A 24,225-nucleotide genomic window follows, 5' to 3' on the forward strand; every position below is an offset into this window, starting at 1 on the left:
TCAAATTTTTCCTGTTACCCTTGGGAAAATAAAAAAATTGGGGACTAAATGATCATGTTTGTGGAAAAAATACGACTTTTTTATTTTCATGCCCGGGCATTATAAACTTCTATGAAGCCCTTGGGGGTTCAAAGTGCTCACCACACATCTAGATAAGTTCCTTAGGGGGTGTAGTTTCCAAAATAGTGTCATTTGTGGGGGGTTTCCACTGTTTAGGTACATCAGTGGCTCTCCAAAGGCAACATGACACCCGCAGACCATTCCATCAAAGTCTACATTCCAAAAGTCACTACTTCCCTTCCGAGCCCCGACGTGTGCCCATACAGTAGTTTTCTCCCACATATGGGGTATCGGGGTACTCAAGACAAATTGGACAACAACTTTTGGGGTCCATTTCCTGGTACCCTTGGGAACATAAAAAAATTGGGGACTAAATGATCATGTTTGTTGAAAAAATACGATTTTTTTATTTTCATGCCCGGTCGTTATAAACTTCTGTGAAGCACTGGGGGGGTTCAAAGTGCTCACCACACATCTAGATAAGTTCCTTAGGGGGTCTAGATTCCAAAATGGGGTCACTTGTGGGGGGTTTCCACTGTTTAGGTACATCAGGGGCTCTCCAAAAGCAACATGACACCCGCAGACCATTCCATCAAAGTCTGCATTCCAAAACGTCACTACTTCCCTTCCGAGCCCCGACGTGTGCCCATACAGTAGTTTTCTCCCACATATGGGGTATCGGTGTACTCAGGACAAGTTGGACAACAACTTTTGGGGTCCATATTCTCCTGGTACCCTTGGGAAAATAAAAAAATTGGTGACTAAAAGATCATGTTTGTGGAAAAAATATGATTTTTTTATTTTCACGCCCGGACGTTATAAACTTCTGTGAAGCACTGGGGGGTTCAAAGTGCTCACCACATATCGAGATAAGTTCCTTGGGGGGTCTAGTTTCCAAAATGGTGTCATTTGTTGGGGGTTTTCACTGTTTTGGTACGTCAGGGGCTTTCCAAACGCGACATGTCCGATCTCAATTCCAGCCAAAAACGTCAAATGGCGCTGTTTCTCTTCTGAGCTCTGCCATGCGCCCAAATAGTGGTTTACCCCCACATGTAGGGTATTAGCGTACTCAGGACAAATTGCACAATACCTTTTAGGGTCCTGTTACCCTTGGAAAAATAAGAATTGAGGGTGGAAAGATCATTTTTGTGGAAAAAATATGATTTTTTAATTGTACGGCTGTACGTTATAAACTTCTGTGAAGCCCTTGTGGGTTCAAAGTTCTCACCACATATCTAGATAAGTTCCTTGGGGGGTCTAGTTTCAAAATGGGGTCACTTGTGGGGGGTTTCCACTGTTTAGGTACATCAGGGGCTCTCCAAACGTGACATGGCGTCCGATCTGAATTCCAGCCAGTTTTGCATTGAAAAAGTCAAACAACGCTCCTTCCCTTCTGAGCTCTGCCATGCGCCGAAACAGTGGTTCCCCACCACATATCAGGTATCAGCGTACTCAGGACAAATTGCACAATAGCTTTTGCAGTCCAATTTCTCCTGTTACCCTTGGTAAAATAAAAAAAATTGGTCCTGAAGTATTTTTTTGTGAAAAAAAGTTAAATGTTCATTTTGCTTTAAATATTCAAAAAATTCCTGTGACGCACCTGAAGGGTTAATAAACTTCTTGAATGTGGTTTTGAGCACCTAAAGGGGTGCAGTTTTTAGAATGGTGTCACTTTTGGGTGTTTTCTATCATATAGACCCCTCAAAGTGGCTTCAAATGTGATGTGGTCCGTAAAAATAAAATAGTGTTGCAAAAATGAGAAATCGCTGGTCAACTTTTAACCCTCATAACTTCCTAACAAAAAAAATTTTGGTTCCAAAAATTGTGCTGATGTAAAGTAAACATGTGGGAAATGTTACTTATTCAGTTTTTCGTGAGCCGTATCTCCTTGATTTAAGGGCATAAAAATTCAAAGTTGGAAAATTGCGAAATTTTAAAAATTTTCGCCAAATTTCCTTTTTTTTCACAAATAAACGCAAGTTACTTGAATGAAATTTTATCACTAACATGAAGTACAATATGTCACGAGAAAACAATGTCAGAATCACCGGGATCTATGGAAGCGTTTCAGAGTTATTACCTCATAAAGGGACAGTGGTCAGAATTGTGAAAATTGGCCCGGTCATGAACGTGCAAACCACCCTTGGGGCTTAAGGGGTTAAAATGTTATGGGTCTCAGAAAATGGAGGCAAAAGGAAAAAAAAATATCCAAATTGTTTTTGCAATTTTCCTGCATTTGGATTTTTTTTTTTACAGTTTTCAAGTACGCTATATGAATGATGTGATTCAAAAGTAAAACTTGTCCCACAAACACGCCCTCTTACGGCTACATTGACAGAAAAATAAAAAAGTTATGGCTGTTGTAAGAATGGAAGGAAAAAACTAAAATTAAAACAGAAAATCGCCTGGGGGGGTTAGAGGAGTTAAATAGTCTTATTTAGACAATATGACAACGAGCAAGTTTGCAATTGACTTGCTTTTTTCTATTTGTTGTCATTCTTTTGCAATGAGAGCTTTTATCTTTCATATTGTACAGCTAGTTTCCATGGAGCTCGGCAAGCAGTGCTTGCCCTGACACTAACCGAGTGTGCACAGTAGCTACAGTCTAGGAGGGAAGTTAACTCCTAACACACCAGCCACCTCTCTCCAGTCCATTAATTTCTACACAGTAGTTAGCTGCTCACCTCCCTCCCTTGCCCCTCAGCTCAATGTTCAGATCAGTCCTACACAAACACATTCAATGGGTGCCACCCAGCATCATATTGGCGGTTTCCATAGCAGTTCTAATCAGGGCTCTCACTTAATCAAGCTATGTGCTTTTCAAAGGTTCTGTTATCTTTATATGTAAATATAGTGACTCAGAAGAAGCACTGACAGACCATTAATGTGTAGCAGCTGAATGAGCTGCTCACCAGAGCTGTCGCTCAATGAAGAGCTCCTGCCCCTCAATCAACCAGGAAATATGGAGAACCTGCATAGCTCTGAAATGCTGAAGACACAACTTCTGAATTCCCCTTTTAACACCCACACATTGAGTCATACCACTCAGCACATAGAAAACTGTCCATGAATAACATGTATATGTATCTTACATAAAGGGTTTGCCCTATCAAGGAAACCGCTCTCAAAATATGGTTATTCCTGACATGAATCTACAACCAGCTATGAAAAATTAGTTCTTCTTGCCAGCCATTCAGAAGAATAGATGTAATACAATGACAGCTTGAGTTCAACAGCAAGGGAGTTGATGTGCTCTGATAGAAGGGGCCCGAGTGGGCAATTTTATTGTTTGAAATCCAAAATCCCTTACAAGGTACATGAACAGATGTTGTCTTTATGAGACAATACCTTAATTAGCAAGAGGAGCTTTAGATGATGACTTATTTTAGTGTTAACCAATTTTACAACCTAAAGTCTATCTTCCCCAATCCTACTTTCTCCTCCATATTTCCCACACAAGCCTTTACAAATACTGTACAAATACGCATAGTATAGACTTCAATTTCCAAAATATCAATATACTACACAGTACAAAGATGCACCCTAGGGATATCCGCTTCATAATTGTTTAAGTCAATAAAAGAAAATCAATAGAAGAAAATTGTTGACCTTGTTGACTTCTACCAACAGGTAGAGCCCAATGCACCTGAATGGAAACACCATTAATAACTGTGTTGATGATCACCAATAGGATCGAATTAACTCACCAATGTGTCTTTACATGGTCGACAGGTGAAATGCTGGATGATGGCTGTGATGGCTACCTTCATACTCAGCATAGCAAATCTCATCCCTATGCAGTTTCTTGGTCCATCACCAAAGGGCAGGAAGGTGTATGGTGTTTGAGTTTCTCTATTTTCTTTACTGAATCTGGAGAAATAATTAACGCAGAAGGAATAAGTGATGTCCGAGCCTAGTCTTGGAATATGATTTAAGGAGAAAAGTAAATTAACAAAATGCATTAACTTTAGCAAGAATGATTGCAACTAAGCTAACCATACTTGGAACATCACAATTTAATATTCTGTTTAAAGAGTAAAAAGCAATCAACATGATAATAGACTATAATTAACAGAACTGGATGTGTGCCATACAGCATTGTGTATGATCCCATGCATACACAGCCTGTCTTAAATGGAAGCCATACAGGCTACGAGCTACGAGCCCATACAGCCTTTCTGTGTTTCCAGCTGGTTTTGATGGGTGCTGTACTGTATGTACAGAGCTATTCTCTCAGTGCTTCTTGAGGAGAGAACCTCTGTACATATATCATGTGATGGAGCAAGTCGCAGTGTTAGAAATCCTACAGGTAGAGCTTGAATGGGAACACCATTAACTGTGTTGATGATCGATCACTAATAAGATTTTGTAAAATGTTTTTGCCATTGATATGTATCTTAGTTTTTAGATTGTTTTGTTATTAGCACCAATTATTTAATTCGTTTTCTACCTTGAGCTTTTGGATGTGCTACATTTCTTGGACCATGGATTAAAAAAAAGCAATATGTAACTGTAAACTGATCCTAATATCACTGTTCAATTCAATCTACAAAAAATGTATATATTACCTGAGCAGACATAGCAGAACATCACATCATATCTTAATAATTCGAGAGTAGTTTACCAACGGACCGATGTTTAGCTTCAAAGTTTACATTGTGTTAGTGAACACTATTGGGTGTATTCTACAGACATTGGCTATAGTCTTGATGACTGCCTTAGCATTTGTCCATCATGAGGATGCAGTGCAATAACTTATACTGCACAACAAACATTTTTCAGGGACCTTCAGTATAGGAAAGCCCATTCAGCAGAACTTTGCTCAACAGGTAAATAATCACTATACTGTATATGTCATGATCCAGGTTGGATTATGACAGATTTTGCACAAGTAACCTTTTTTTTTCCTTTAAGCTGTTTGCTTAAAGTTAGTTTTGCCCCGGTGGCCATTAGGGTCATTACACTGTGGTTGTTTCAGTTCTAGTTTTGCCCCCCGGTGGCCGTTAGGGTAATTACACTCTAGTTACTTTAGTTTAGTTACCCCCGGTGGCTACTAGTGTTTGTGCACGTGATTATGAAGCAGGTGTGATTCCCTGGCTCCTACCTATAAAGGAGTAGCAGGTGGTTTCACTCACTCGTTTGGTGTTTATTGCTCATTTCCAACCAAGTCTGGTGAAGGAAGGAACTACAGAGAGGAGTTCCTGGCAGCTCAGGGGAGCTCTGGTGTAATAGCTTCAGGTGGAAGCTGAATTCAGGTGTCGAGCTTCAGGGGTGAAGCTGAACTTTGGTGTCGTACTCTGTTGCTGGGAGCAATAGTAACAGAGCTAAGCTAAGTGGTGTTTTTCCCTGTTTGTTACTTTCCTTGTGTGTGTATTGTGTGCAGTGGTGGGATTAGTTTCTGCACCGTCCAATTCACTAAAAAGGGATAGGTGCAGGGCGAGCTAGGGATTTGAGGTATCCAGCTCGTCGCCAAATACGGAACCTGCCTAGGGATCGTCAGAAGTGTAGGGACCCTGACTCAGGGGTGTGCAGAAGGTCTCCATGTCCCCGTTCCCTATTGCAGGGCCCTCCATTGTAACGATTTCCCTTAACTCTGTTTAAATTCGCCCTGCTGGAGGTGGTGTATCCAGGTTCATGGGTGTTATAGAAATTCGCCATGCTGGAGGCGGTGTATCCAGTCACACGTGACATCACATTATCACCAACCCTAACATTTTTCTCTGGTGAGCCATGGGCCAAGTTCAGACCAGTGAGCAGTTGCTGCTGGTCCTCACTGAGATGAGTGAGGAGCTGAATGATGTATTTAAGCAGCACCTGCAGCGGAATTATGGGTCTGGGGCCTACCCTCTGGCTCCACTAGAGGGTCCATTTGCAGCATTGGCGAAGATGCGCCTTGGATTCCCTGCTGGGGAGCAGGACTTGATTATACATGCAGACATACCCAGGCAGGTGGGAGGAGTTGGTGTCCCCACGGTGCAGCCTAGTGTTCCCCAAGGTGAAGGGGTACATCCCTGTAGTGAGCAGACTAATGATTTAGTCCTTGGCACTCACGCCAAAACTTCTGTACTGTCAGAGAAGCCGTGTCCCCCTGGTCGTGTGGAGGAAGACGACCTGGGAGTGTATATTTCCTCCTCACCCTCAGAAGGTACTATGTCAGCAGAGGTGATGGTTGGCGAGGTACCTGAGGGCATACCAGTGCTTGTTAACAGTGGAGCAGAAGTCAGTCTGGTGGATGCTCAGTTTGTCTAGACTCATGGTCTAAGGTGTGAGGCACCGGACAAACCCATTAGCGTCCAAGCCATTGACTCTGTCCCACTGAGCCAGGGGGGGTTAAACCAAGTCGTAGAAAACATTGAGCTGCATAGTGGACATCATGATGAGTCCCAGTCATATTACGTCTTGGGGGGAAAGCTAGCACCTATCGTTTTGGGCCCCCCTTGGTCTAAAAAACACAACCCGGTCTTAGATTGGCAGACTAGGGAAGTAGTCAGCTGGGAGCAGTCATGTGAGGACTGCTGCTTAGGGGCTACTGTCTCTGCCATCTCTCTACAATCGTCCCCTTCCTCTCCAGTGAGGGCAGCGGTGGTGCTGCAGGAGAGTAGAGGCAAGGCTCAACCCTCGCCATTACTTGTGCAAAATCTGTCTTAATCCAACCTGGATCATGACAGTACCCTTCCTCAATGAGGGGCCTCTGGACCCTCAAGACCGCTCTTCACCAAAAAAAACCACCTACAGTGGGGATGCTGTTATGATTGAGTCACCGTAGGAGGCAAAAATAGAAATGCTAGCTAAGTCCAGAAAACCAGAGAGGTTGGCAGCTATCGGATTGCAGACCCCTGAACCTATCAGCACAACTAGCAGTAGCCGTGGGGGGCTCCTACGATGCCCTAGGCCCCTCGATCACAGCCGGAGGACTAAATAGCCTAAAGACAGAAAGGGAAATCTAAACTGCCCCAGAGCAGACCCCAAAGCAAAAGGCAGCCCCCCACATATAATGACGGTGAAGCAAGAAGAAAGAACACAACACAGACAGAAAGATAGACTGAGCAAAGACGGGGCCCACGCTTAACTAGATAGGAAAGGACAGGAAGGCTGCTGTCTGCAATCCGTGAAAAACCCTATGAAAATAAGAGCCAACAAACTGACAGTGAAAAAGGCCTTGAAGACGCTAGGCTTCAAAAAGGCTATGTCAGTACTCAGGAATATTCTGAAGACAGAGCAACAGGCAAAAGGAGATTCAGCTCACCCCAGCAGGGAATGGCAGAATCCAGAAAAGCAGGGCAAACAAAAACAAAACACAAATGCTAAAAGGCAAAGCAGAAAACTTAGCTTTAGAGGAGCAGGAATCAGACTGGTATCCTAGAAGTCCACAGAGAAATCACCCGCAGGGCAGAAGGGCGTCGGCAGCCTTATATCCAGTCAGTAACTCCACTCAGCCAGTCATCAAAATCAGGCTCAGGTGTTTGATAATCAGGCTCACTACCTTTCTTTACCAGAAGAGGGAGTTCCTCGGGCCTCAGTAGTGAAGGGGAAAATGAACTCACAACAGTACCTCCCCCTTGAGGAGGGGTCACCGAACCCTCAACCACGCCACCAGGGCGATCAGGGTGAGCCCGATGAAAGGCACGCACCAATCTTTTGGCATGAATATCAGAGGCAGAGACCCAGGAATTATCCTCCTGACCATAACCCTTCCACTTAGCCAAATACTGGAGTCTCCGTCTAGCCAGACGGGAATCCAGTACTTTCTCTACCTCATATTCCATGTTACCTTCAACCAATACAGGGTCTGGAGGTGCCACCCCCGGAACAACAGGTTCAACAAACCTCTTCAACAAAGATTTATGAAACACATTATGGATTTTAAATGTGACAGGAAGAGCCAAACGAAAAGAGACCGGTTTAATAATCTCTAAAATCTTGTAAGGTCCAATAAATCTAGGCTTAAACTTAGGAGAAGCCACCTTCATAGCAATATTTTTTTATGATAACCACACCATATCACCAACCTTAAACTGGGGACCAATGGTCCTATGTCGGTTGGAAAACCGCTGGGCCTTTTCCTGGGAGAGAGATAACTTATCCACCACTTGGTCCCAGATCTGGTGCATTCTCTCCACCACAGTGTCAACACCTGGGCAGGCAGAGGGCTCCACCTGCCCTGAAGAAAATCGAGGATGAAACCCAAAGTTACAAAAAAAAGGTGACATCAAAGTGGCAGAACTAGCTCTATTATTTAAAGCAAATTCGGCCAAGGGCAAAAACAAAACCCAATCATCCTGATCAGCAGAAATAAAACATCTCAAATATGACTCCAAGGTCTGGTTTGTTCTCTCTGTCTGCCTATTGGTCTGAGGGTGAAAAGCAGAGGAGAAGGACAACTGAATTCCCAGCTTGGAACAGAAAGTTCTCCAAAATCTAGACACAAACTGGACTCCTCTGTCAGATACAATGTTCTCAGGAATCCCGTGCAAGCGAACCACCTGTTGTAAAAACAGGGGCACCAACTCAGAGGAAGACGGCAACTTAGGGAGTGGTACAAGATGAACCATCTTAGAGAACCTATCACAAATCACCCAAATAACAGTCATCCTTTGAGACACAGGCATATCAGAGATGAAATCCATTGAAATATGGGTCCATAGCCTCTTGGGGACAGGCAAAGGCATCAACAACCCACTAGAGCGAGAACACGATTTAGACCGGGAGCACGTCCCACAGGACTGCACAAAATTCCTGACATCACGAGACAAGGAGGGCCACCAAAAAGACCGACTCACCAGATCTCTAGTACCAAAAATACCTGGATGACCAGCCAAATCAGAGCAATGAACTTCAGACATCACTCTCTTCTTCCACTGGTCAGGAACATACAACTTTCCACTGGGACAACGCTCAGGGTTGTCCTCCTGGAACTCTTCCAGAGCACGTCTCAAATTGGGCGAGATGGCAGAAAGAACTACCCCTTCGCCTAAGATGGTAGCAGGCTTGGTCACCACAGGAGAATCAGCAAAGAAGCTCCTAGAGAGGGCGTCTGCCTTGACATTCTTAGTTCCAGGAAGAAAAGAAACCACAAAATCAAAACGTGTAAAAAACAAGGCCCACCTAGCCTGTCTAGGGTTCAAGCGCTTAGCCGACTCTAGGTAAATCAAATTCTTGTGGTCAGTGAGGACCACGACTTGATGCTTAGCTCCCTCCAACCAATGTCTCCACTCCTCAAATGCCCATTTCATGGCCAACAGTTCCCGATTCCCCACATCATAGTTACGTTCAGATGGAGAGAACTTTCGGGAAAAGAAAGCACAGGGATTCATTTTAGATGTTACAGGATCCTTTTGGGACAAAACAGCTCCTGCACCAATCTCAGAAGCATCCACCTCTACCTGGAACGGAAGTGAGACATCAGGTTGCCGCAAAACCGGGACGGAGGTGAATCTTCGCTTCAGCTCCTGAAAGGAAGAAACAGCCTCCGGAGACCAATTTAACACATCAGCACCCTTCTTAGTCAAATCAGTCAAAGGCTTGGCAATACTAGAAAATTTTGCTATAAATTTCCGATAAAAATTAGCAAAACCCAAAAACTTCTGGAGGGCCTTCAAAGAAGTGGGCTGAACCCAATCGTAAATGGCCTGTACCTTGGCCGGGTCCATTTCAATAGTTGACAGGGACAAAATAAATCCCAAAAAAGAAATCCTCTGTACTCCAAAAAGGCATTTAGATCCTTTGACATACAGGGAATTCTCCCTCAAGATCCGGAACACAGTCCGAACATGTTCCACATGAGAATCCCAATCCTTGGAGAAGATCAAAATATCATCCAGATAGATAATCAAAAATTTATCGACAAAATCTCGTAAAATATCGTTCATGAAGCACTGGAAGACAGAAGGGGCATTAGTGAGCCCAAAAGGCATCACCAGGTACTCAAAATGTCCCTCCGGAGTATTAAACGCCGTCTTCCATTCATCCCCATGCTTAATAAGATTATACGCCCCCTGAGGTCAAGCTTGGTAAACCAGCAAGCACCTTTAACTCTGGAGAATAGATCAGAAATCAGGGGTAACGGATACTGATATTTAACAGTAATTTTGTTGAGGGCACGATAATCAATACAAGGTCTTAATGATCCATCCTTTTTGGCTACAAAAAAAAACCCGGCATCTAAGGGTGACGAGGATGGTCTAATATGACCCTTCTCCAACGCCTCCTTAATATAGGATCGCACAGCCTCGTGCTCGGGTACAGATAAATTGAAGGGCCGACCCTTGGGAAATTTACACCCCGGGCTCAGTTCAATTGCACAGTCATAACTTCTATGAGGAGGCAGAGACGCAGACTCATTCTCACTAAATACATAATAAAAGTCCGCCAAATAATCAGGAACATCATGCGACTGAGGAGAGGTGGAAAACACCGGAGCCTCACTAAAGGCACACCGACAACCCCAACTCACCACAGACACAGATTTCCAATCCAAAACTGGATTATGAATTTGTAACCAGGGAAACCCCAAAACAATAGTATCATGCAGATTATGCAACACCAAAAATCTGCAATTTTCTTGATGGTCTGGGGCGACCCGCATTACCACCTGGGTCCAAAACTGAGGTTTATTTTTAGCCAAAGGAGTATCATCAATCCCCCTCAAAGGGATAGGCGTCTGCAGAGGTGTCATCGGAAATCCACAACGTTTAGCAAAATCCAAGTCCATTAGGTTTAGGGCTGCTCCTGAATCCACAAAAGCCTTGGCGGAAAATGTGGACAGGGAGCAGATCAGAGTAATAGCCAGAAGAAACTTAGGTTGAACACCCCCAACAGAAAACGTGTGTGCAAATCGTTTCTCTCGTTTAGGACAGACAGAAATAATATGCGAGGCATCTCCACAGAAAAAACACAACTTATTACGCCTTCTGAACTCCTGACGCTGCTCTCTGGAAAAAACTCTATCACATTGCATAGGTTCAGACATTTGTTCAACAGGTGGCAACACCTCTCGTGCAGCTTTGCGTTCGCGCAAACGCCGATCAACCTGAATGGCTAATGACATAGAATCGTCAAGACCAGAGGGAACAGGAAATCCCACCATAGTATCTTTTACGGCTTCTGACAACCCCTTCCGAAAGAGAACAGCCAAGGCATTATCATTCCAGGTAGTAAGTACTGCCCACTTTCGGAATTTTTGACAGTACAATTCTGCAGAATCACGACCCTGGTTCAATGCCAGCAGGGTCTTTTCAGCCTGATCAATGGCATTAGGTTCGTCATACAACAACCCCAAGGCCTGAAAAAATGCATTCACATTAGTCAGAATAGGATCATCTGGTTTCAAAGAAAACGCCCAATCCTGGGGATCGCCACGCAGCAAAGAGATGACAATTTTAACCTGCTGCGCGGAGCTCCCTGACGAGTTAGGCTTCAAGGCAAAAAATAATTGACAATTATTTTTGAAATTCAAAAATTTAGACCGATCCCCAAAAAATACATCAGGTGTAGGAATCTTTGGTTCAGCAGCATGTGAATGAGCAAGGTAGGCGGAAATTCCCCGCACTTCCGCAGCGAGCTGCTCCACACGATCAGACAATTGCTTTATCTCCATTGAGAGAAAACAAAAAAAATTCCCCCTACGGCCTCAGAAATATAGAGGAAAGAATATACACACCTTTTTTTTTTTAAACACAATTCTTTCCTGCTATTGAGTACCCTAGGATCTGCGGTATGGCGGGTGATTCTGTTATGATTGAGTCACCGTAGGAGGCAAAAATAGAAATGCTAGCTAAGTCCAGAAAACCAGAGAGGTTGGCAGCTATCGGATTGCAGACCCCTGAACCTATCAGCACAACTAGCAGTAGCCGTGGGGGGCTCCTACGATGCCCCAGGCCCCTCGATCACAGCCGGAGGACTAAATAGCCTAAAGACAGAAAGGGAAATCTAAACTGCCCCAGAGCAGACCCCAAAGCAAAAGGCAGCCCCCCACATATAATGACGGTGAAGCAAGAAGAAAGAACACAACACAGACAGAAAGATAGACTGAGCAAAGACGGGGCCCAAGCTTAACTAGATAGGAAAGGACAGGAAGGCTGCTGTCTGCAATCCGTGAAAAACCCTATGAAAATAAGAGCCAACAAACTGACAGTGAAAAAGGCCCTGAAGACGCTAGGCTTCAAAAAGGCTATGTCAGTATTTAGGAATATTCTGTAAACAGAGCAACAGGCAAAAGGAGATTCAGCTCACCCCAGCAGGGAATGGCAGAATCCAGAAAAGCAGGGCAAACAAAAACAAAACACAAATGCTAAAAGGCAAAGCAGAAAACTTAGCTTTAGAGGAACAGGAATCAGACTGGTATCCTAGAAGTCCACAGAGAAATCACCCGCAAGGCAGAAGGGCGTCGGCAGCCTTATATCCAGTCAGTAACTCCACTCAGCCAGTCATCAAAATCAGGCTCAGGTGTTTGATAATCAGGCTCACTACCTTTCTTTACCAGAAGAGGGAGTTCCTCGGGCCTCAGTAGTGAAGGGGAAAATGAACTCACAACAGGATGCCCAGATCCAGAGTTCACCCCAACAACTACCTGAACTTCAGGTTTATGACAAATGAGCACCGCTGGTATTGGCAATGTATGGTCCGGAGGCACCACCCATCTCCAAAGCGCTGATCTGGGGAACGAGTGGTTTATGGGCAAGTTTGTGGGTATCTCCAGCTGGTAAGTCTCCGGGTCGATGATGGCCGAGACCAAATACGGCTCAATCACCTGAGAATTCCAGACCCCCGCAACACACTTCCACTGGATGTTTTTGGTGGCCACCCATACATGCTCATTCACACACAGGTCTGGTGAAGGAAGGAACTACAGAGAGGATTTCCTGGCAGCTCAGGGGAGCTCTGGTGTAATAGCTTCAAGCGGAAGCTGAATTCAGGTGTCGACCTTCAGGGGTGAAGCTGAACGTTGGTGTCGTACTCTGTTGCTGGGAGCAATAGTAACAGAGCTAAGCTAAGTGGTGTTTTCCCCTGTTTGTTACTTTCCTTGTGTGTGTATTATTGCAGTGGTGGGATTAGTTTCTGCACCGTCCAATTCACTAGAAAGGGATAGGTGCAGGGCAAGCTAGGGATTGGAGGTATCCAGCTTGTTGCCAGGTGCGGAACCTGCCTAGGGATCGTAAGTAGTGTAGGGATACTGACTCAGGGGAGTGCATGAGGTCTCCACGTCCCTGTTCCCTATTGCAGGGCCCTCCATTGTAGTGGTTTCCCCGGTGTTTCCCTTAACTCTGTTTAAATTCGCCCTGCTGGAGGCGGTGTATCCAGGTTCACGGGTGTTATAGAAATTCGCCCTGCTGGAAGCGGTGTATCCAGTCACACGTGACATCACATTTAGATGTTCTGGACCAAGAACTAAAGAACACACTTTTTGCTTCAGTCTTTTGCATGGACACCTACCTATGGAAACATTAAAGTATATGCCTAAAGTGTTTCCCTCTTTGTAAATCCTTTCGACTTTGGTCAAGAACTGAAGCTTCTGAACAGAGGATTCTTGTCAGAATTTGCTAACAGACTAAATGAAAAGAGGTTCTCTAAACTGGTCAACCCCTTTAAATTACCTTTCAGGACGGAATTCTTCAGGTTCAGGCCACAATTCGGGGTCGTTGTGCAACACATATGTTGGAATCATGCAGATAGTACCTTTTGGAATAGTGACACCATTAATCTCAACATTTTGTTTCGAAACCCTCTCTAGTCTTCCTGCTGGAGGGTACATACGAAGAGTCTCCTGAATCACCATATCTAGGTATTCCATCTGCTTCAGTATGTCATATGTAGGGCTAGCCTGAGGATAGATAGGACAAATAATAAATTACTTTCCCCAAGATAACCCAATTCAGGTAAACTGTTGGACTAGTGGTACAGTGTGAGAAAAGAGTGGCATTTTTGTATATGATAAAAGCATACTTTTTTAACAGGGAAGTTTATGGATGATGGTTCCACTGTATGATGCGTGACAGACAGTTGTTTTACAGGTATATGAGCTTTTCAATAATTCCAAACAAATAGCAGCACAGTCTAGTTGGGTGCCACTCATCCAAGCATGTTGGCCCAGCATCCAGTCTTCCTGTGCCAAAGCAGCAAGGCATGATTTGGCACATGCAAAAAGGTTAAATATACTGTAAGGATCCTTACACTTTTCAATCATCTTAGTACACCTGCATCTTCATTTTTTTGATTTTTTGAGCTTTTCAATAGATTTTCATGAAACAGGATTCTGTGTAACAGTTGCCGCTATTAGGCATCTGCCTCGATTTAACATATAGTTCAGGAGCTTTTCTTAGCATTGACAATAAACAGAAGCTGAAAGCCCAGTGAGAATTTGGCTAGATACTAAAAGTTTAACAGATAAAGTGTGCGCACAATTGTATTCCCAACTTATTCTAACCTTATTGGGAAGATATGAATCCACCTCCTCTTGCAGTTTATTCTGAACATCAGGATGAGTGGCCAGATTATGAAACACATAAGTTAGTGTCAAACTTGTGGTCTCGAATCCAGCAAATATAAAAACAAGTGACTGCGCCATAATCTCCGTATCCGTCAGAGCTGTAAAGGAAAGCACTCTGGGTTTCTCAGGATGTATCCAACAGAAAAGATAGAAAATAACATGGCACAACATATCTGAACAAATGCAAAACCACTTTAGCTTGCCTGTGGTGGTGAAAAGGTACTGTCACGACTCTGTTGTCAAGTGTCCCAGGACGAGGGGCTTCTTCCCTGTCCCAACTGCTAGGGGCGTCCTAACTTTCTCTGTCCCCCGGCTAACTTCTGATGGTGAAGATGCTGGGGCCACGTACCTAGCTCTAGCTCCTGAATCCACCCTCAGTCTATACCCTTCCCCTAGCAAGGGAAGAGAGGAGTAGTAGTGTACCCTAATACCCCAACCAGGCTCACAAGGTAATACAAACAGGGGTAATGAAAAATACCAAATATACAAATATACAACAGAGGAATGCACTGCAAAGGGGAGTGGAGGATGGGGTTAATCCGAAGTAGGAGAAGAAGAGGAATTATCACACACTCAAAACCTAACAGTCACACTTGTATACACTAGTGTATGTATTACACTTGTATTGAGCAAGGCCATGCACGTCGAGTTGGCACATAACTGCAGGTATGCAAATTGCAAACTTGTGGTCATGCGTCCGTCGTACTGGTACTGCAGAATCCACAGTGTGTAATGCGCGCTCTGTGAGCATTCACAATTGTGCAGTCACACAGAGTGGCTGCAGACTTGTAGCTTAAGACTGGACAACCCGTTTAAGCATCTATAGGTAAACAGTGCAAGTCATATCATAGCATACCAAAGTACAGTGCAATGCTAGACGTTAAGATGGCCATACACATTACATAGATGTAGGTTTATGCATAAACCACCACTTAAAGAACAATTGTCTTTTGCTCAACTATCAATACAGCCGGACATGTGTTATAGTCCATATTGATCACTATAATAGTTGAAATGGGTCATCTATGTCACATGACAAAGGACAAAAGACTTTTTTTGGGGGAGGTCCTTTAAAAGAAGAATTTTTCCTGTATGAAAGATATTTTGTCAAATTACCAGTTGAAAACAACAAGCACAGTCTGCAATTGATCAACAATCACTATAGTTGAAAATACCCATTTTCATCAATTTAGTCTTATGTGTAGCGGCACATTTACTGCAAATGAATACAGGCAAAAACATGTTCTATCACATTACTATATGTGCTCATCGTAATAAACTGGTTACTGTGTATAGACATCATGTCACGATCCATTTTTGGATTCATGGCAGTGCTGGTTCCACTATAATTTAAATGTAGCTTTTTTCCTTTCTGGTCAACAGGGGTTAATGTCAGTTTTCCTTGCTGGTAGCTGCTGTGTTGCTGGTCAGCTGATGTAGGTGGTGACCATCTTTGCTGTCGGTGGATGAGTTTTTGCGGCATTGGCGCTGGTGTATGGGGATCCTGATAGCATCTCCCTGGAGGGGGGGCCAGCCGGCTGAGGAGTACTGCTCAGAGTTTCGGAGATGGGCCATTGACACGCACTGGAACGACCCTACTCTTAGGAGCCATTTTTGTAAGGGTCTGTCAGCTAGGCTTCAGGATACTCTGGTGCAGTATGCTATTCCTGGATCGTTGGAAGCCGCCATGGCCCTTGCTATCCAGGTGGATAGATTTCTCAGGGAGAGACATACACCGAATATGTCCCCTGTTCTTTCTAGGGAGGAGCACACAGTGGTGCAGATGGACGAACCTATGCAGGTGGAAGGAGTCTTTTCTTAACTGGGTTGCCTGCGGTTCACAGTGGGATGGGGGCATGTGTCTACTGTGGTCTTACGGATCATTTCAATAATGTCTGCCCATCTCGTGCCAAAGTTAGTACTTCATCTCCAAAGTCGCGTTCCCCTGGTCGTTTGGAGGGAGGCGACCAGGGTATTTACATTTCCTCCACCTTAACGTCTAAGTTTTCCATTTCTGCTGAAGTGGTGGTTGGTGAGGAGACTGAGACGCTACCAGTTTTTGTGGATAGTGGAGCTGGGGTCAATCTAGTGGATTCTCGCTTTGTTCTGACCCACGGTCTGATATGTAGGAAGCTGGCGAGACCCATTTCCGTTCGGGCAATTGACTCTGTTCCTCTCAGGTCAGGGGAGTGTGACCTAAGCCGTAGATAATATTAACCTGCGTATAGGGACTCTTCACGAAGAGTCCCTGTCGTGCTACGTCCTGGAGGGTATGCCTACTCCCATCATCTTAGATCTTCCGTGGCTGAAGCGACACAATCTGGTCATTGGCGGTCCAGGGAAGTAGTTAGTTGGGACCAGTCTTAAAGACTGCTGCCTGGGAGCTACTGTCTCTGCCATCCTTCTCAAACCTACCCCTTCTTCTCTCAATCCTCACCACAAGTAAATCCTACGTCTCGGTGTCCTCTCAGGAGGAGGGATCAGGGGAGGATTGTGGTTCCCTCTGTATGTAGTGAAGGTATGAGTTTGATGACACGGGGGGACGCCTCTGTTGTTTGCTCCTCAGAGAAATTACCGTCTGTTGGGCGTGGAAATAAGCGTTCAGATATGGACCTGTGTGTGAATGAGGACATGTGGGTGTCCACTAAAACATCAAGTGGAAGAACGCATCTGGATCCTGGAGTTCTAGGGTGATCAGGCCGTATCGGGCGTCAGCCATTCTCAGCCCTGGACTTTTCAGTTAGTTACACCCAATAATGCAGGTATATAACGTATTCCACAGGTCGTCACTCTGGAGATTTGTTGCTCCTATGGAGCCTACGTTATTTTCGTCACTGTTGGGCTGCATTTGCCATAAACCTGAGGATCAGGTGACTGCGGAGGTGAATCCTAGTGGGTTGAGGTGTCCTCACCTTATGTTATTTCCGGTAAGGTCCGGTGTTAAGGGTCCAGAGGCCCCTCTCTGAAAGGGGGTACTGTCACGATCCATTTTTGGATATGTGGCAGTGCTGGTTGCACTATAATTCAATTGTCACGAAAAAATCACTGACCTCAGGGAGACCAGTCAAAGAAAACACTGCGGCAGCCGGCAAAGGCACTCAATAACAGTGAAATCCTAAGTGCATTGCTCCCTGGGAAATATGAATATGCAAATAAAGTCCGTGGAGCCACATTTAAGAGTCTCAAACACGGGACTAGCCAGATCTTCCTCCAGGGAAGGACCCAGCCAAGGGGTGGCTGCTTTCGGAAACCACCATTACCACCTTATTAAGTGGCCCTTTAAGTCAATATCCAGCTCTTTATGAGTTTACAGATATGACAAGGGAAATACCAAGGCCAGATATCCATCCACAGGCAGCTGTTTCAGGGTGTTGCCCCTCCTCAGTGAGGAGTAGGTTTCTGGCTAGGTGGGAGCAATGCCTAGTAGACCAACATCACGAAACAATCACTGACCTCAGGGAGACCAGTCAAAGAAAACACTGCGGCAGCAGGCAAAGGCGCTCAATAACAGTGAAATCCTAGGTGCATTTCCCAGGCAGCAATGCACCTAGGATTTCACTGTTATTGAGCGCCTTTGCTGGCTGCCGCAGTGTTTTCTTTGACTGGTCTCCCTGAGGTCAGTGATTGTTTCGTGATGTTGGTCTACTAGGCATTGCTCCCACCTAGCCAGAAACCTACTCCTCACTGAGGAGGGGCAACACCCTGAAACAGCTGCCTGTGGATGGATATCTGGCCTTGGTATTTCCCTTGTCATATCTGTAAACTCGTAAAGAACTGGTTATTGACTTAAAGGGCCACTTAATATGGTGGTTATGGTGGTTTCCGAAAGGAGCCACCCCTTGGCTGGGTCCTTCCCTGGAGGAAGATCTGGCTAGTCCAGTGTTTGAGACTCTTAAATGTGGCTCCACGGACTTTATTTGTATTAATCAGTTGTAGCTTTTTTCCCTTTCAGGCCAGCAGGGGTTAATGTTAGTTTTCCTTGCTGGCAGCTGCGTTGTTGCTGGTCAGTTGATGTGTGTGGTGACCACTCCCACCATCCTTTAAATAGTCACCTGATGCATCAGCTGACTGTATGTGATAGATTTTTCTATGCAAACCTGACATGCAGTTGCAGCTCTCTGGTGTCAGTGCTGAATCTGCTCCTTCTGTGGATTTTGGGGTCCTGTTTCCATATGCTCTGCGGTGTGGAGCTGGCAGCGGTACCTGGAGCTAAGATTTGTGGTTTTACCTTGTTTGTCTCATGTTTGTCACTATCCCCTGTGCTTGTATCTGCAGTGGTGATGCTAGTGCCCTTGCCAGCCATTGCACTAGCCAGGGCAGTGTGAGGTGACAGTGAGGGACAAGGTTTGTGATGGCGGTGGGGGGGAGGACCCGCTTAGGGTGTTAGGGGAGTGCAGGGACAGGCTCAGGTTGGAGCTCAGGAGGTATCCCATCCCTCATTCCCTATTGCTAGAGCCTTCCTCTCCCCTTTATCATCCTGTTGAGTGTGTGTTGTGCCATTCACTGACTGACCCCCTGTTGCGTTGTGACACATCATTTATACATTTTAATTCCTTGAAGCATGATTAGTTCGTCTTTCGATTTCTGATCATGTATGGAGACATTTAAGAGATATTGAAAACCATTGACTTTGTTATACCTTTTTGCTCCTTATTTAAGCCATTGGCGTCTTCTACTCTAGAATCCAACATGAGCTGCAGGAAATCCACTCGGCCCTAAGAATAAAGAAAATTTCATAGTTTTTTATTTATTTCCTTGTTTTAAAGACTTCTTTAGGATCAGTAGTATTCAGTGTTCTATTCACATAAGTTACCCCCTGGAATTTTGGCAACCTGATTGCTTAGGGAAAAATTAACTATCAAACATAATACTTAGAAACAAAAGATCTGTCTTTATTTTGGAGCACGGAACAGTAAATCAGCAATGTGTCTGCACTGAATATCCTCTTTCTTTTTACATGTTCCCCAATGGTGAATTGAATTTTTTCTCACAGAGGCAACAATTCTTCCCTTCATGGTTATATTATCAAATAAGGTAGAAGATACAACCTAAGGATCATGTTCTGTCCCCACATGATGCGAATGGAGGTGTAGTTGATTGGGGCTGGGAGAGATTCCTACCTTCCGTTTCCTCAATGCAGAGCAGACAGGACCATTGTTGCTGTTCAGTGTTCGGAGAGATTATACACACCAAGGATTGTGAAGTCCAGACTTGTTTATTGGAAATCTGGACATACAGCGTATGAATGATAATGCAGTACTTCTCCAGAAATGCAGGTGTAAGGCTGGAGTCACACTAGCGATAAAATTGGATGAATGCAATGCAATAAAAAAATCGCATTGCATTCGTCCCAATGTTATTCTATGTTGCTGCTCCCATCATGCGTTTTTTTATCACATCCGTTCCTCGGACCAAGACAATCGCAGCATGCTGCGATTGTCACCGATTTTCGGATCGGATTCGACAATGCAAGTCTATGGATGCGATTAAAAAACGCATTGAAAACGCACCACACGTGTGACTTGCGATTAAATCGCAAGACTTCTCCAGGTCAACAGGAAAGAGCCTCAGACATTGACATTGGATGTCAATTTGATGCTTAGATGTGAATAAAATCGGTTCATCGCTGGAAAATGGGATGACAGACGGATCCCTGGACAAGAATTCTTTGTGCGATTTCGTACCGTTAAAATGGGACCGATTTTTTATTCGTTGTGTGTGACTCCAGCCTAACAACCAAGGGGGTACAGCAAATGTGATGCAGCAAGGTGGTAGCAAGTTGGAGCAAGGTGTGCAGCAAAGTGATTCAGCAAATTGGTCAAAAAACTGATGCCTTTCACAGCCCGTACAGGCGAGTCTCTCCCAGGTGAAAATGAAACTAAGAATGGCCACCAGCAGGAAGAGAAGGAGTAAACTGACCCGGAAGTGGAAGGCATGTACTAGAATTAATTAGCTGCAGGCTGCTGTACAGAAAAAGACCAGCATGTGGCAGCAGACCAAATGCAAGATTACACAGCATGGAAAATAACACAATCTATGAAACCATATAATCATAACTTTAGACGGAACAGCACACTCTCCGTCTGAAATTCCATAAGGGATTTCACTATATTGTTTTTTCTTTTAAATAAAGTTCAATAACCTGGAAAATAAACAAATATGCATGCATGCAATAATAACTTCAAAACAAGGTAGGTATCAGACAGTTCCTGAGGCAATCCAAAGATACCCATCTTCGGATCGGAGGAGCCGCACTAGGCCAAACTGTCTCCGACCCAACGGTAATCCAATGAACGAAGTACCAGGGCAGTGTTCTGTTCGTGATTCATCCTACCGGAATGTCCTCAATTGGCAGTATCAATACGAGCTCGTGGATTGGCCTCTGAAATGTCTTAGGCTCACCTTTCCTAAGGACCTTCAGCTCCACCTTCCGGACCTTACCGTCTTGACTAGGGAAAGTCTTTTTAACGATTCCCATAGGCCAGTTGATCCTTTGGGCTTGTTGTTCTTTCATTAGTACCACGTCTCCTTCTTTCAAGTTCGGTTTATTCTGTCGCCATTTTCTTCTTCCTTGGAGAGTCACAAGATATTCCTTTCTCCACCAGTTCCAGAAGTAGTCAGCGAGATACTGCACACGTTTCCACTGTTTCTGGTAGGTGTTTGCATGAGTAAACTCTCCACTAACTGTTAGCGGGTTCCCGGTCTTTTGGGTGAGAAAAGTAGCTGGCGTAAGAATGGTCGGTTTTTCAGGATCCATGGACACTGGGACAAGTGGTCTTGAGTTGATTATGGCGGAGACTTCAGCCAGAAGAGTAACCAAGGTCTCATGCGGAAGCCTTGAAGAATTTACGTCCATAAACATAGAGTTCAGGATGTTGTGTGAGATCCCGATCATCCTTTCCCAGGAACCTCCCATGTGAGAACTATGCGGACGATTGAAGATCTAGGTGCAACCTCTTTCTGCCTGTTGATCCTGAATTGGCTTGATGTTGATATTCAGGTCTCGACATGCACCAATGAAGTTGCTTCCGCGGTCGGACCTTAGCTGTTTCACCGGTCCTCTGATCGCTAGAAAACGCCGGAGGGCGTTGATCAGGCTGGATGTGTCCATAGACTCTATTACCTCTATGTGGATGGCACAAACACTCATGCAAGTGAATAGTACGGCCCAATGTTTTCTGTGGGCGTGGCCACCTTGAGTTCTGCGTGCAGATACCATCCATGGCCCAAAGACATCTAGGCCAACATAGGTGAAAGGCGGTTCGGCACTCAGTCTGTCAGAGGGCAGGTCGGCCATTTGTTGATGTTTTCCTCTGGTTTTCCGACACTGCACACAGCGATGCATGTGATCCTGCTACGCGTAGTTTCATACGGATGATCCAAAGCCCTGCAGACCGTAACTTGCCTTCTGTGATCTGCCTGCCTTGGTGCTCAGTATTTTCATGAAAGTGCCGGATGAGTAGATCAGTGATATGATGTTTACTGGGAATGATGCAAGGATGTTGCTCTGAAGCTGCAATCTTGGCTTTATTTAAATGACCACCGACTCTCAGCAAACCAAAGCCGTTCATTACTGGATTCAAGTGGGCATGCCCATTCATTATTGAATATGCTCTGCTGGACGTAACATATTATAAGGGACTCACAGTGAGAAATGTCCTCAGCAGAGAGTGGTTTACGGCAGATGTGCCAGCCGTGACAGTCTTTGTCTCCAAGTGAGTTGTGATACGATCTCGCAATGTGGACTAACCTTGGTATAGTCTTGACGAGTTTCATCCAATTGTAGAAGCGTTCAAAGCGCTGGCAACCGAGGCTGGAGGTTGGTTTAGTGTTCGTCGCCAAAGCACTGACCTCGGAGCGGACTTCTGGATCGCCATCCGGATCCTGGATGCTGAAGACTTCCTGGACACATTCACTTCCCTTCTGTTCCAACAGAAACTTAGGACCTGAAAGCCAAGAAGAGTTAGCAAAGGACCTTATAGACATAGGTCTAGTAGCATGGTCAGCTGGATTAAGTTCAGATGGGATATAGTGCCATTGTTCAGGCTTGGAAGACCTCCTTATTCTCTCGATGCGGTTACTGATGTACACGTAGAAGCGCCTTGTTTGGTTGTAGATGTAACCTAAGACAACCTTACTGTCACTGTAGTATTGTACGTCGTCTATGTTGGTGTCAAGCTCGCGCTGTATAAAGTCTGCGAGTTCTACTGCAAGCATGGTCGCAGAGTTCAAGCCTGGGAATAGTGTGGTCAGGCTTGGGAGCCAACTTAGCCTTGCCAAAGATGAACCCAACGTGATCTTGATAGTCGGGTCCCGTCACCTTCAGATAGGCAACTGCTGCAATGGCCTCAGTGGATGCATCCGATAACACATGGAGTTCCTTCTTAGTGCTAGCAGCAAGTGAGGTTCTGGCGTAGCATCTCGGTATGTGGATTTCATCCAAGGCACACAAAGACTGCTTCCAGGTTTCCCATTTTGGTTCCTTCTCAGGAGGGAGTGGGGCATCCCAGTCCTTGACGGTTTCGGAAAGCTGTCTCAGAAGGGATTTACCTTGTATGGTAATTGGTGCTACGAACCCCAGTGGGTCGTATAAGCTATTCACCACTGACAGGACACCACGTTTAGTGAATGGTTTGTCTGCACAGTTGATTTGGAAACTGAAGGTGTCGACTGACAGGTTCTACCTCAAGCCTAAGCTTCTCTGCACTGGTGGACTGTCTGGTCCCAGGTCTATGTCCTTGAATCCTGGTGCGTGGTCACTTGAATCAAAGGCTCTCATGACAGCCAGGCTGTTTGAAGCAATTTTGTGCAATCTAAGGTTAGCTTGGTACAGCATACCTTGGGTCCTCTTGAGTAGGTCGATTGCCGCTTCTTCTATGGGTAGACATTTTAGTCCATCATCTACGTAGAAGTCTTTCTCTACAAAGTCTCTGGCATCTGTTCCGTATTCGGACTCTCCTTCTTGTGCGGTTCTCCGCAGGCCGTAGGTTGCCACTGCGGGGGAAGGGCTGTTCCCGAATACATGCACCCTCATGCGATACTCCACCATCTCTTTGCTGGGGTCATTGTCCTTGTACCACAGGAACCTGAGGAAATTCCTATGGTCCTCTCTGACTATGAAACAGTGGAACATCTCTTCAATGTCGGCGGTGATGGCAATGGGCTCTTTCTGGAACCTCATCAACACTCCTACTAGGTTGTTTGTAAGATTAGGACCCGTGAGGACATCGTTGAGAGATACGCCTTGATGTTTGGTGCTTGAATCAAAGACAACTCTAATTTGCTTAGGTTTCCGTGGGTGATATACTCTGAATGAGGGTACGTGCCAGCACTCCTCGTTTTCCTTTAAGGGAGGCGCTGGCTCCGCATGGTTATTCTGGAATATCTTGCTCATAAAGGTGACAATGTGTTCTTTCATCTCCGGTTTGTTGCTAAGTGTGCGCTGGAGAGAGTTCAATCTGGACAAGGCTTGTTCACGATTGTTCGGGAGTCTTACCCTGATAGCTCGGAAGGGTAGGGGAAAAACCCAGTGATTAGTCTCGTCCTTAAGGAACTCATTGTCTAATATCCTAACAAATTCCTTGTCTTCCATTGACGGGGCTACATTGTTGTCATCCTTAGTTGTATGAAACACCAATCTTCTCAAGTCGTCTGCATAGGGAGAAGGAATGACATCAGGC

At 45.0% G+C, this 24,225-nt stretch overlaps 1 protein-coding gene across 1 annotated transcript in view; it reads right to left on the bottom strand.

The window, feature by feature from the left end:
* Positions 1-24,225, bottom strand: part of LOC141100898 (cytochrome P450 3A9-like) — a 133,061-nt gene that overhangs the window by 20,570 nt on the left and 88,266 nt on the right. The window contains exons 9-12 of the mRNA XM_073589654.1: positions 19,185-19,260; positions 14,483-14,643; positions 13,653-13,879; positions 3,768-3,930 (exon numbers count right to left, since the gene is read on the bottom strand). Of these exons, the coding sequence (XP_073445755.1) occupies positions 3,768-3,930; positions 13,653-13,879; positions 14,483-14,643; positions 19,185-19,260 (627 nt within the window). The remainder of the gene's footprint in view (positions 1-3,767; positions 3,931-13,652; positions 13,880-14,482; positions 14,644-19,184; positions 19,261-24,225) is intronic.

Source organism: Dendrobates tinctorius, unplaced genomic scaffold (assembly GCF_039654945.1).
Source record: "Dendrobates tinctorius isolate UK_male_01 unplaced genomic scaffold, ASM3965494v1 ptg000111l, whole genome shotgun sequence".
NCBI classification, from domain to species: Eukaryota; Metazoa; Chordata; class Amphibia; order Anura; family Dendrobatidae; genus Dendrobates; species Dendrobates tinctorius.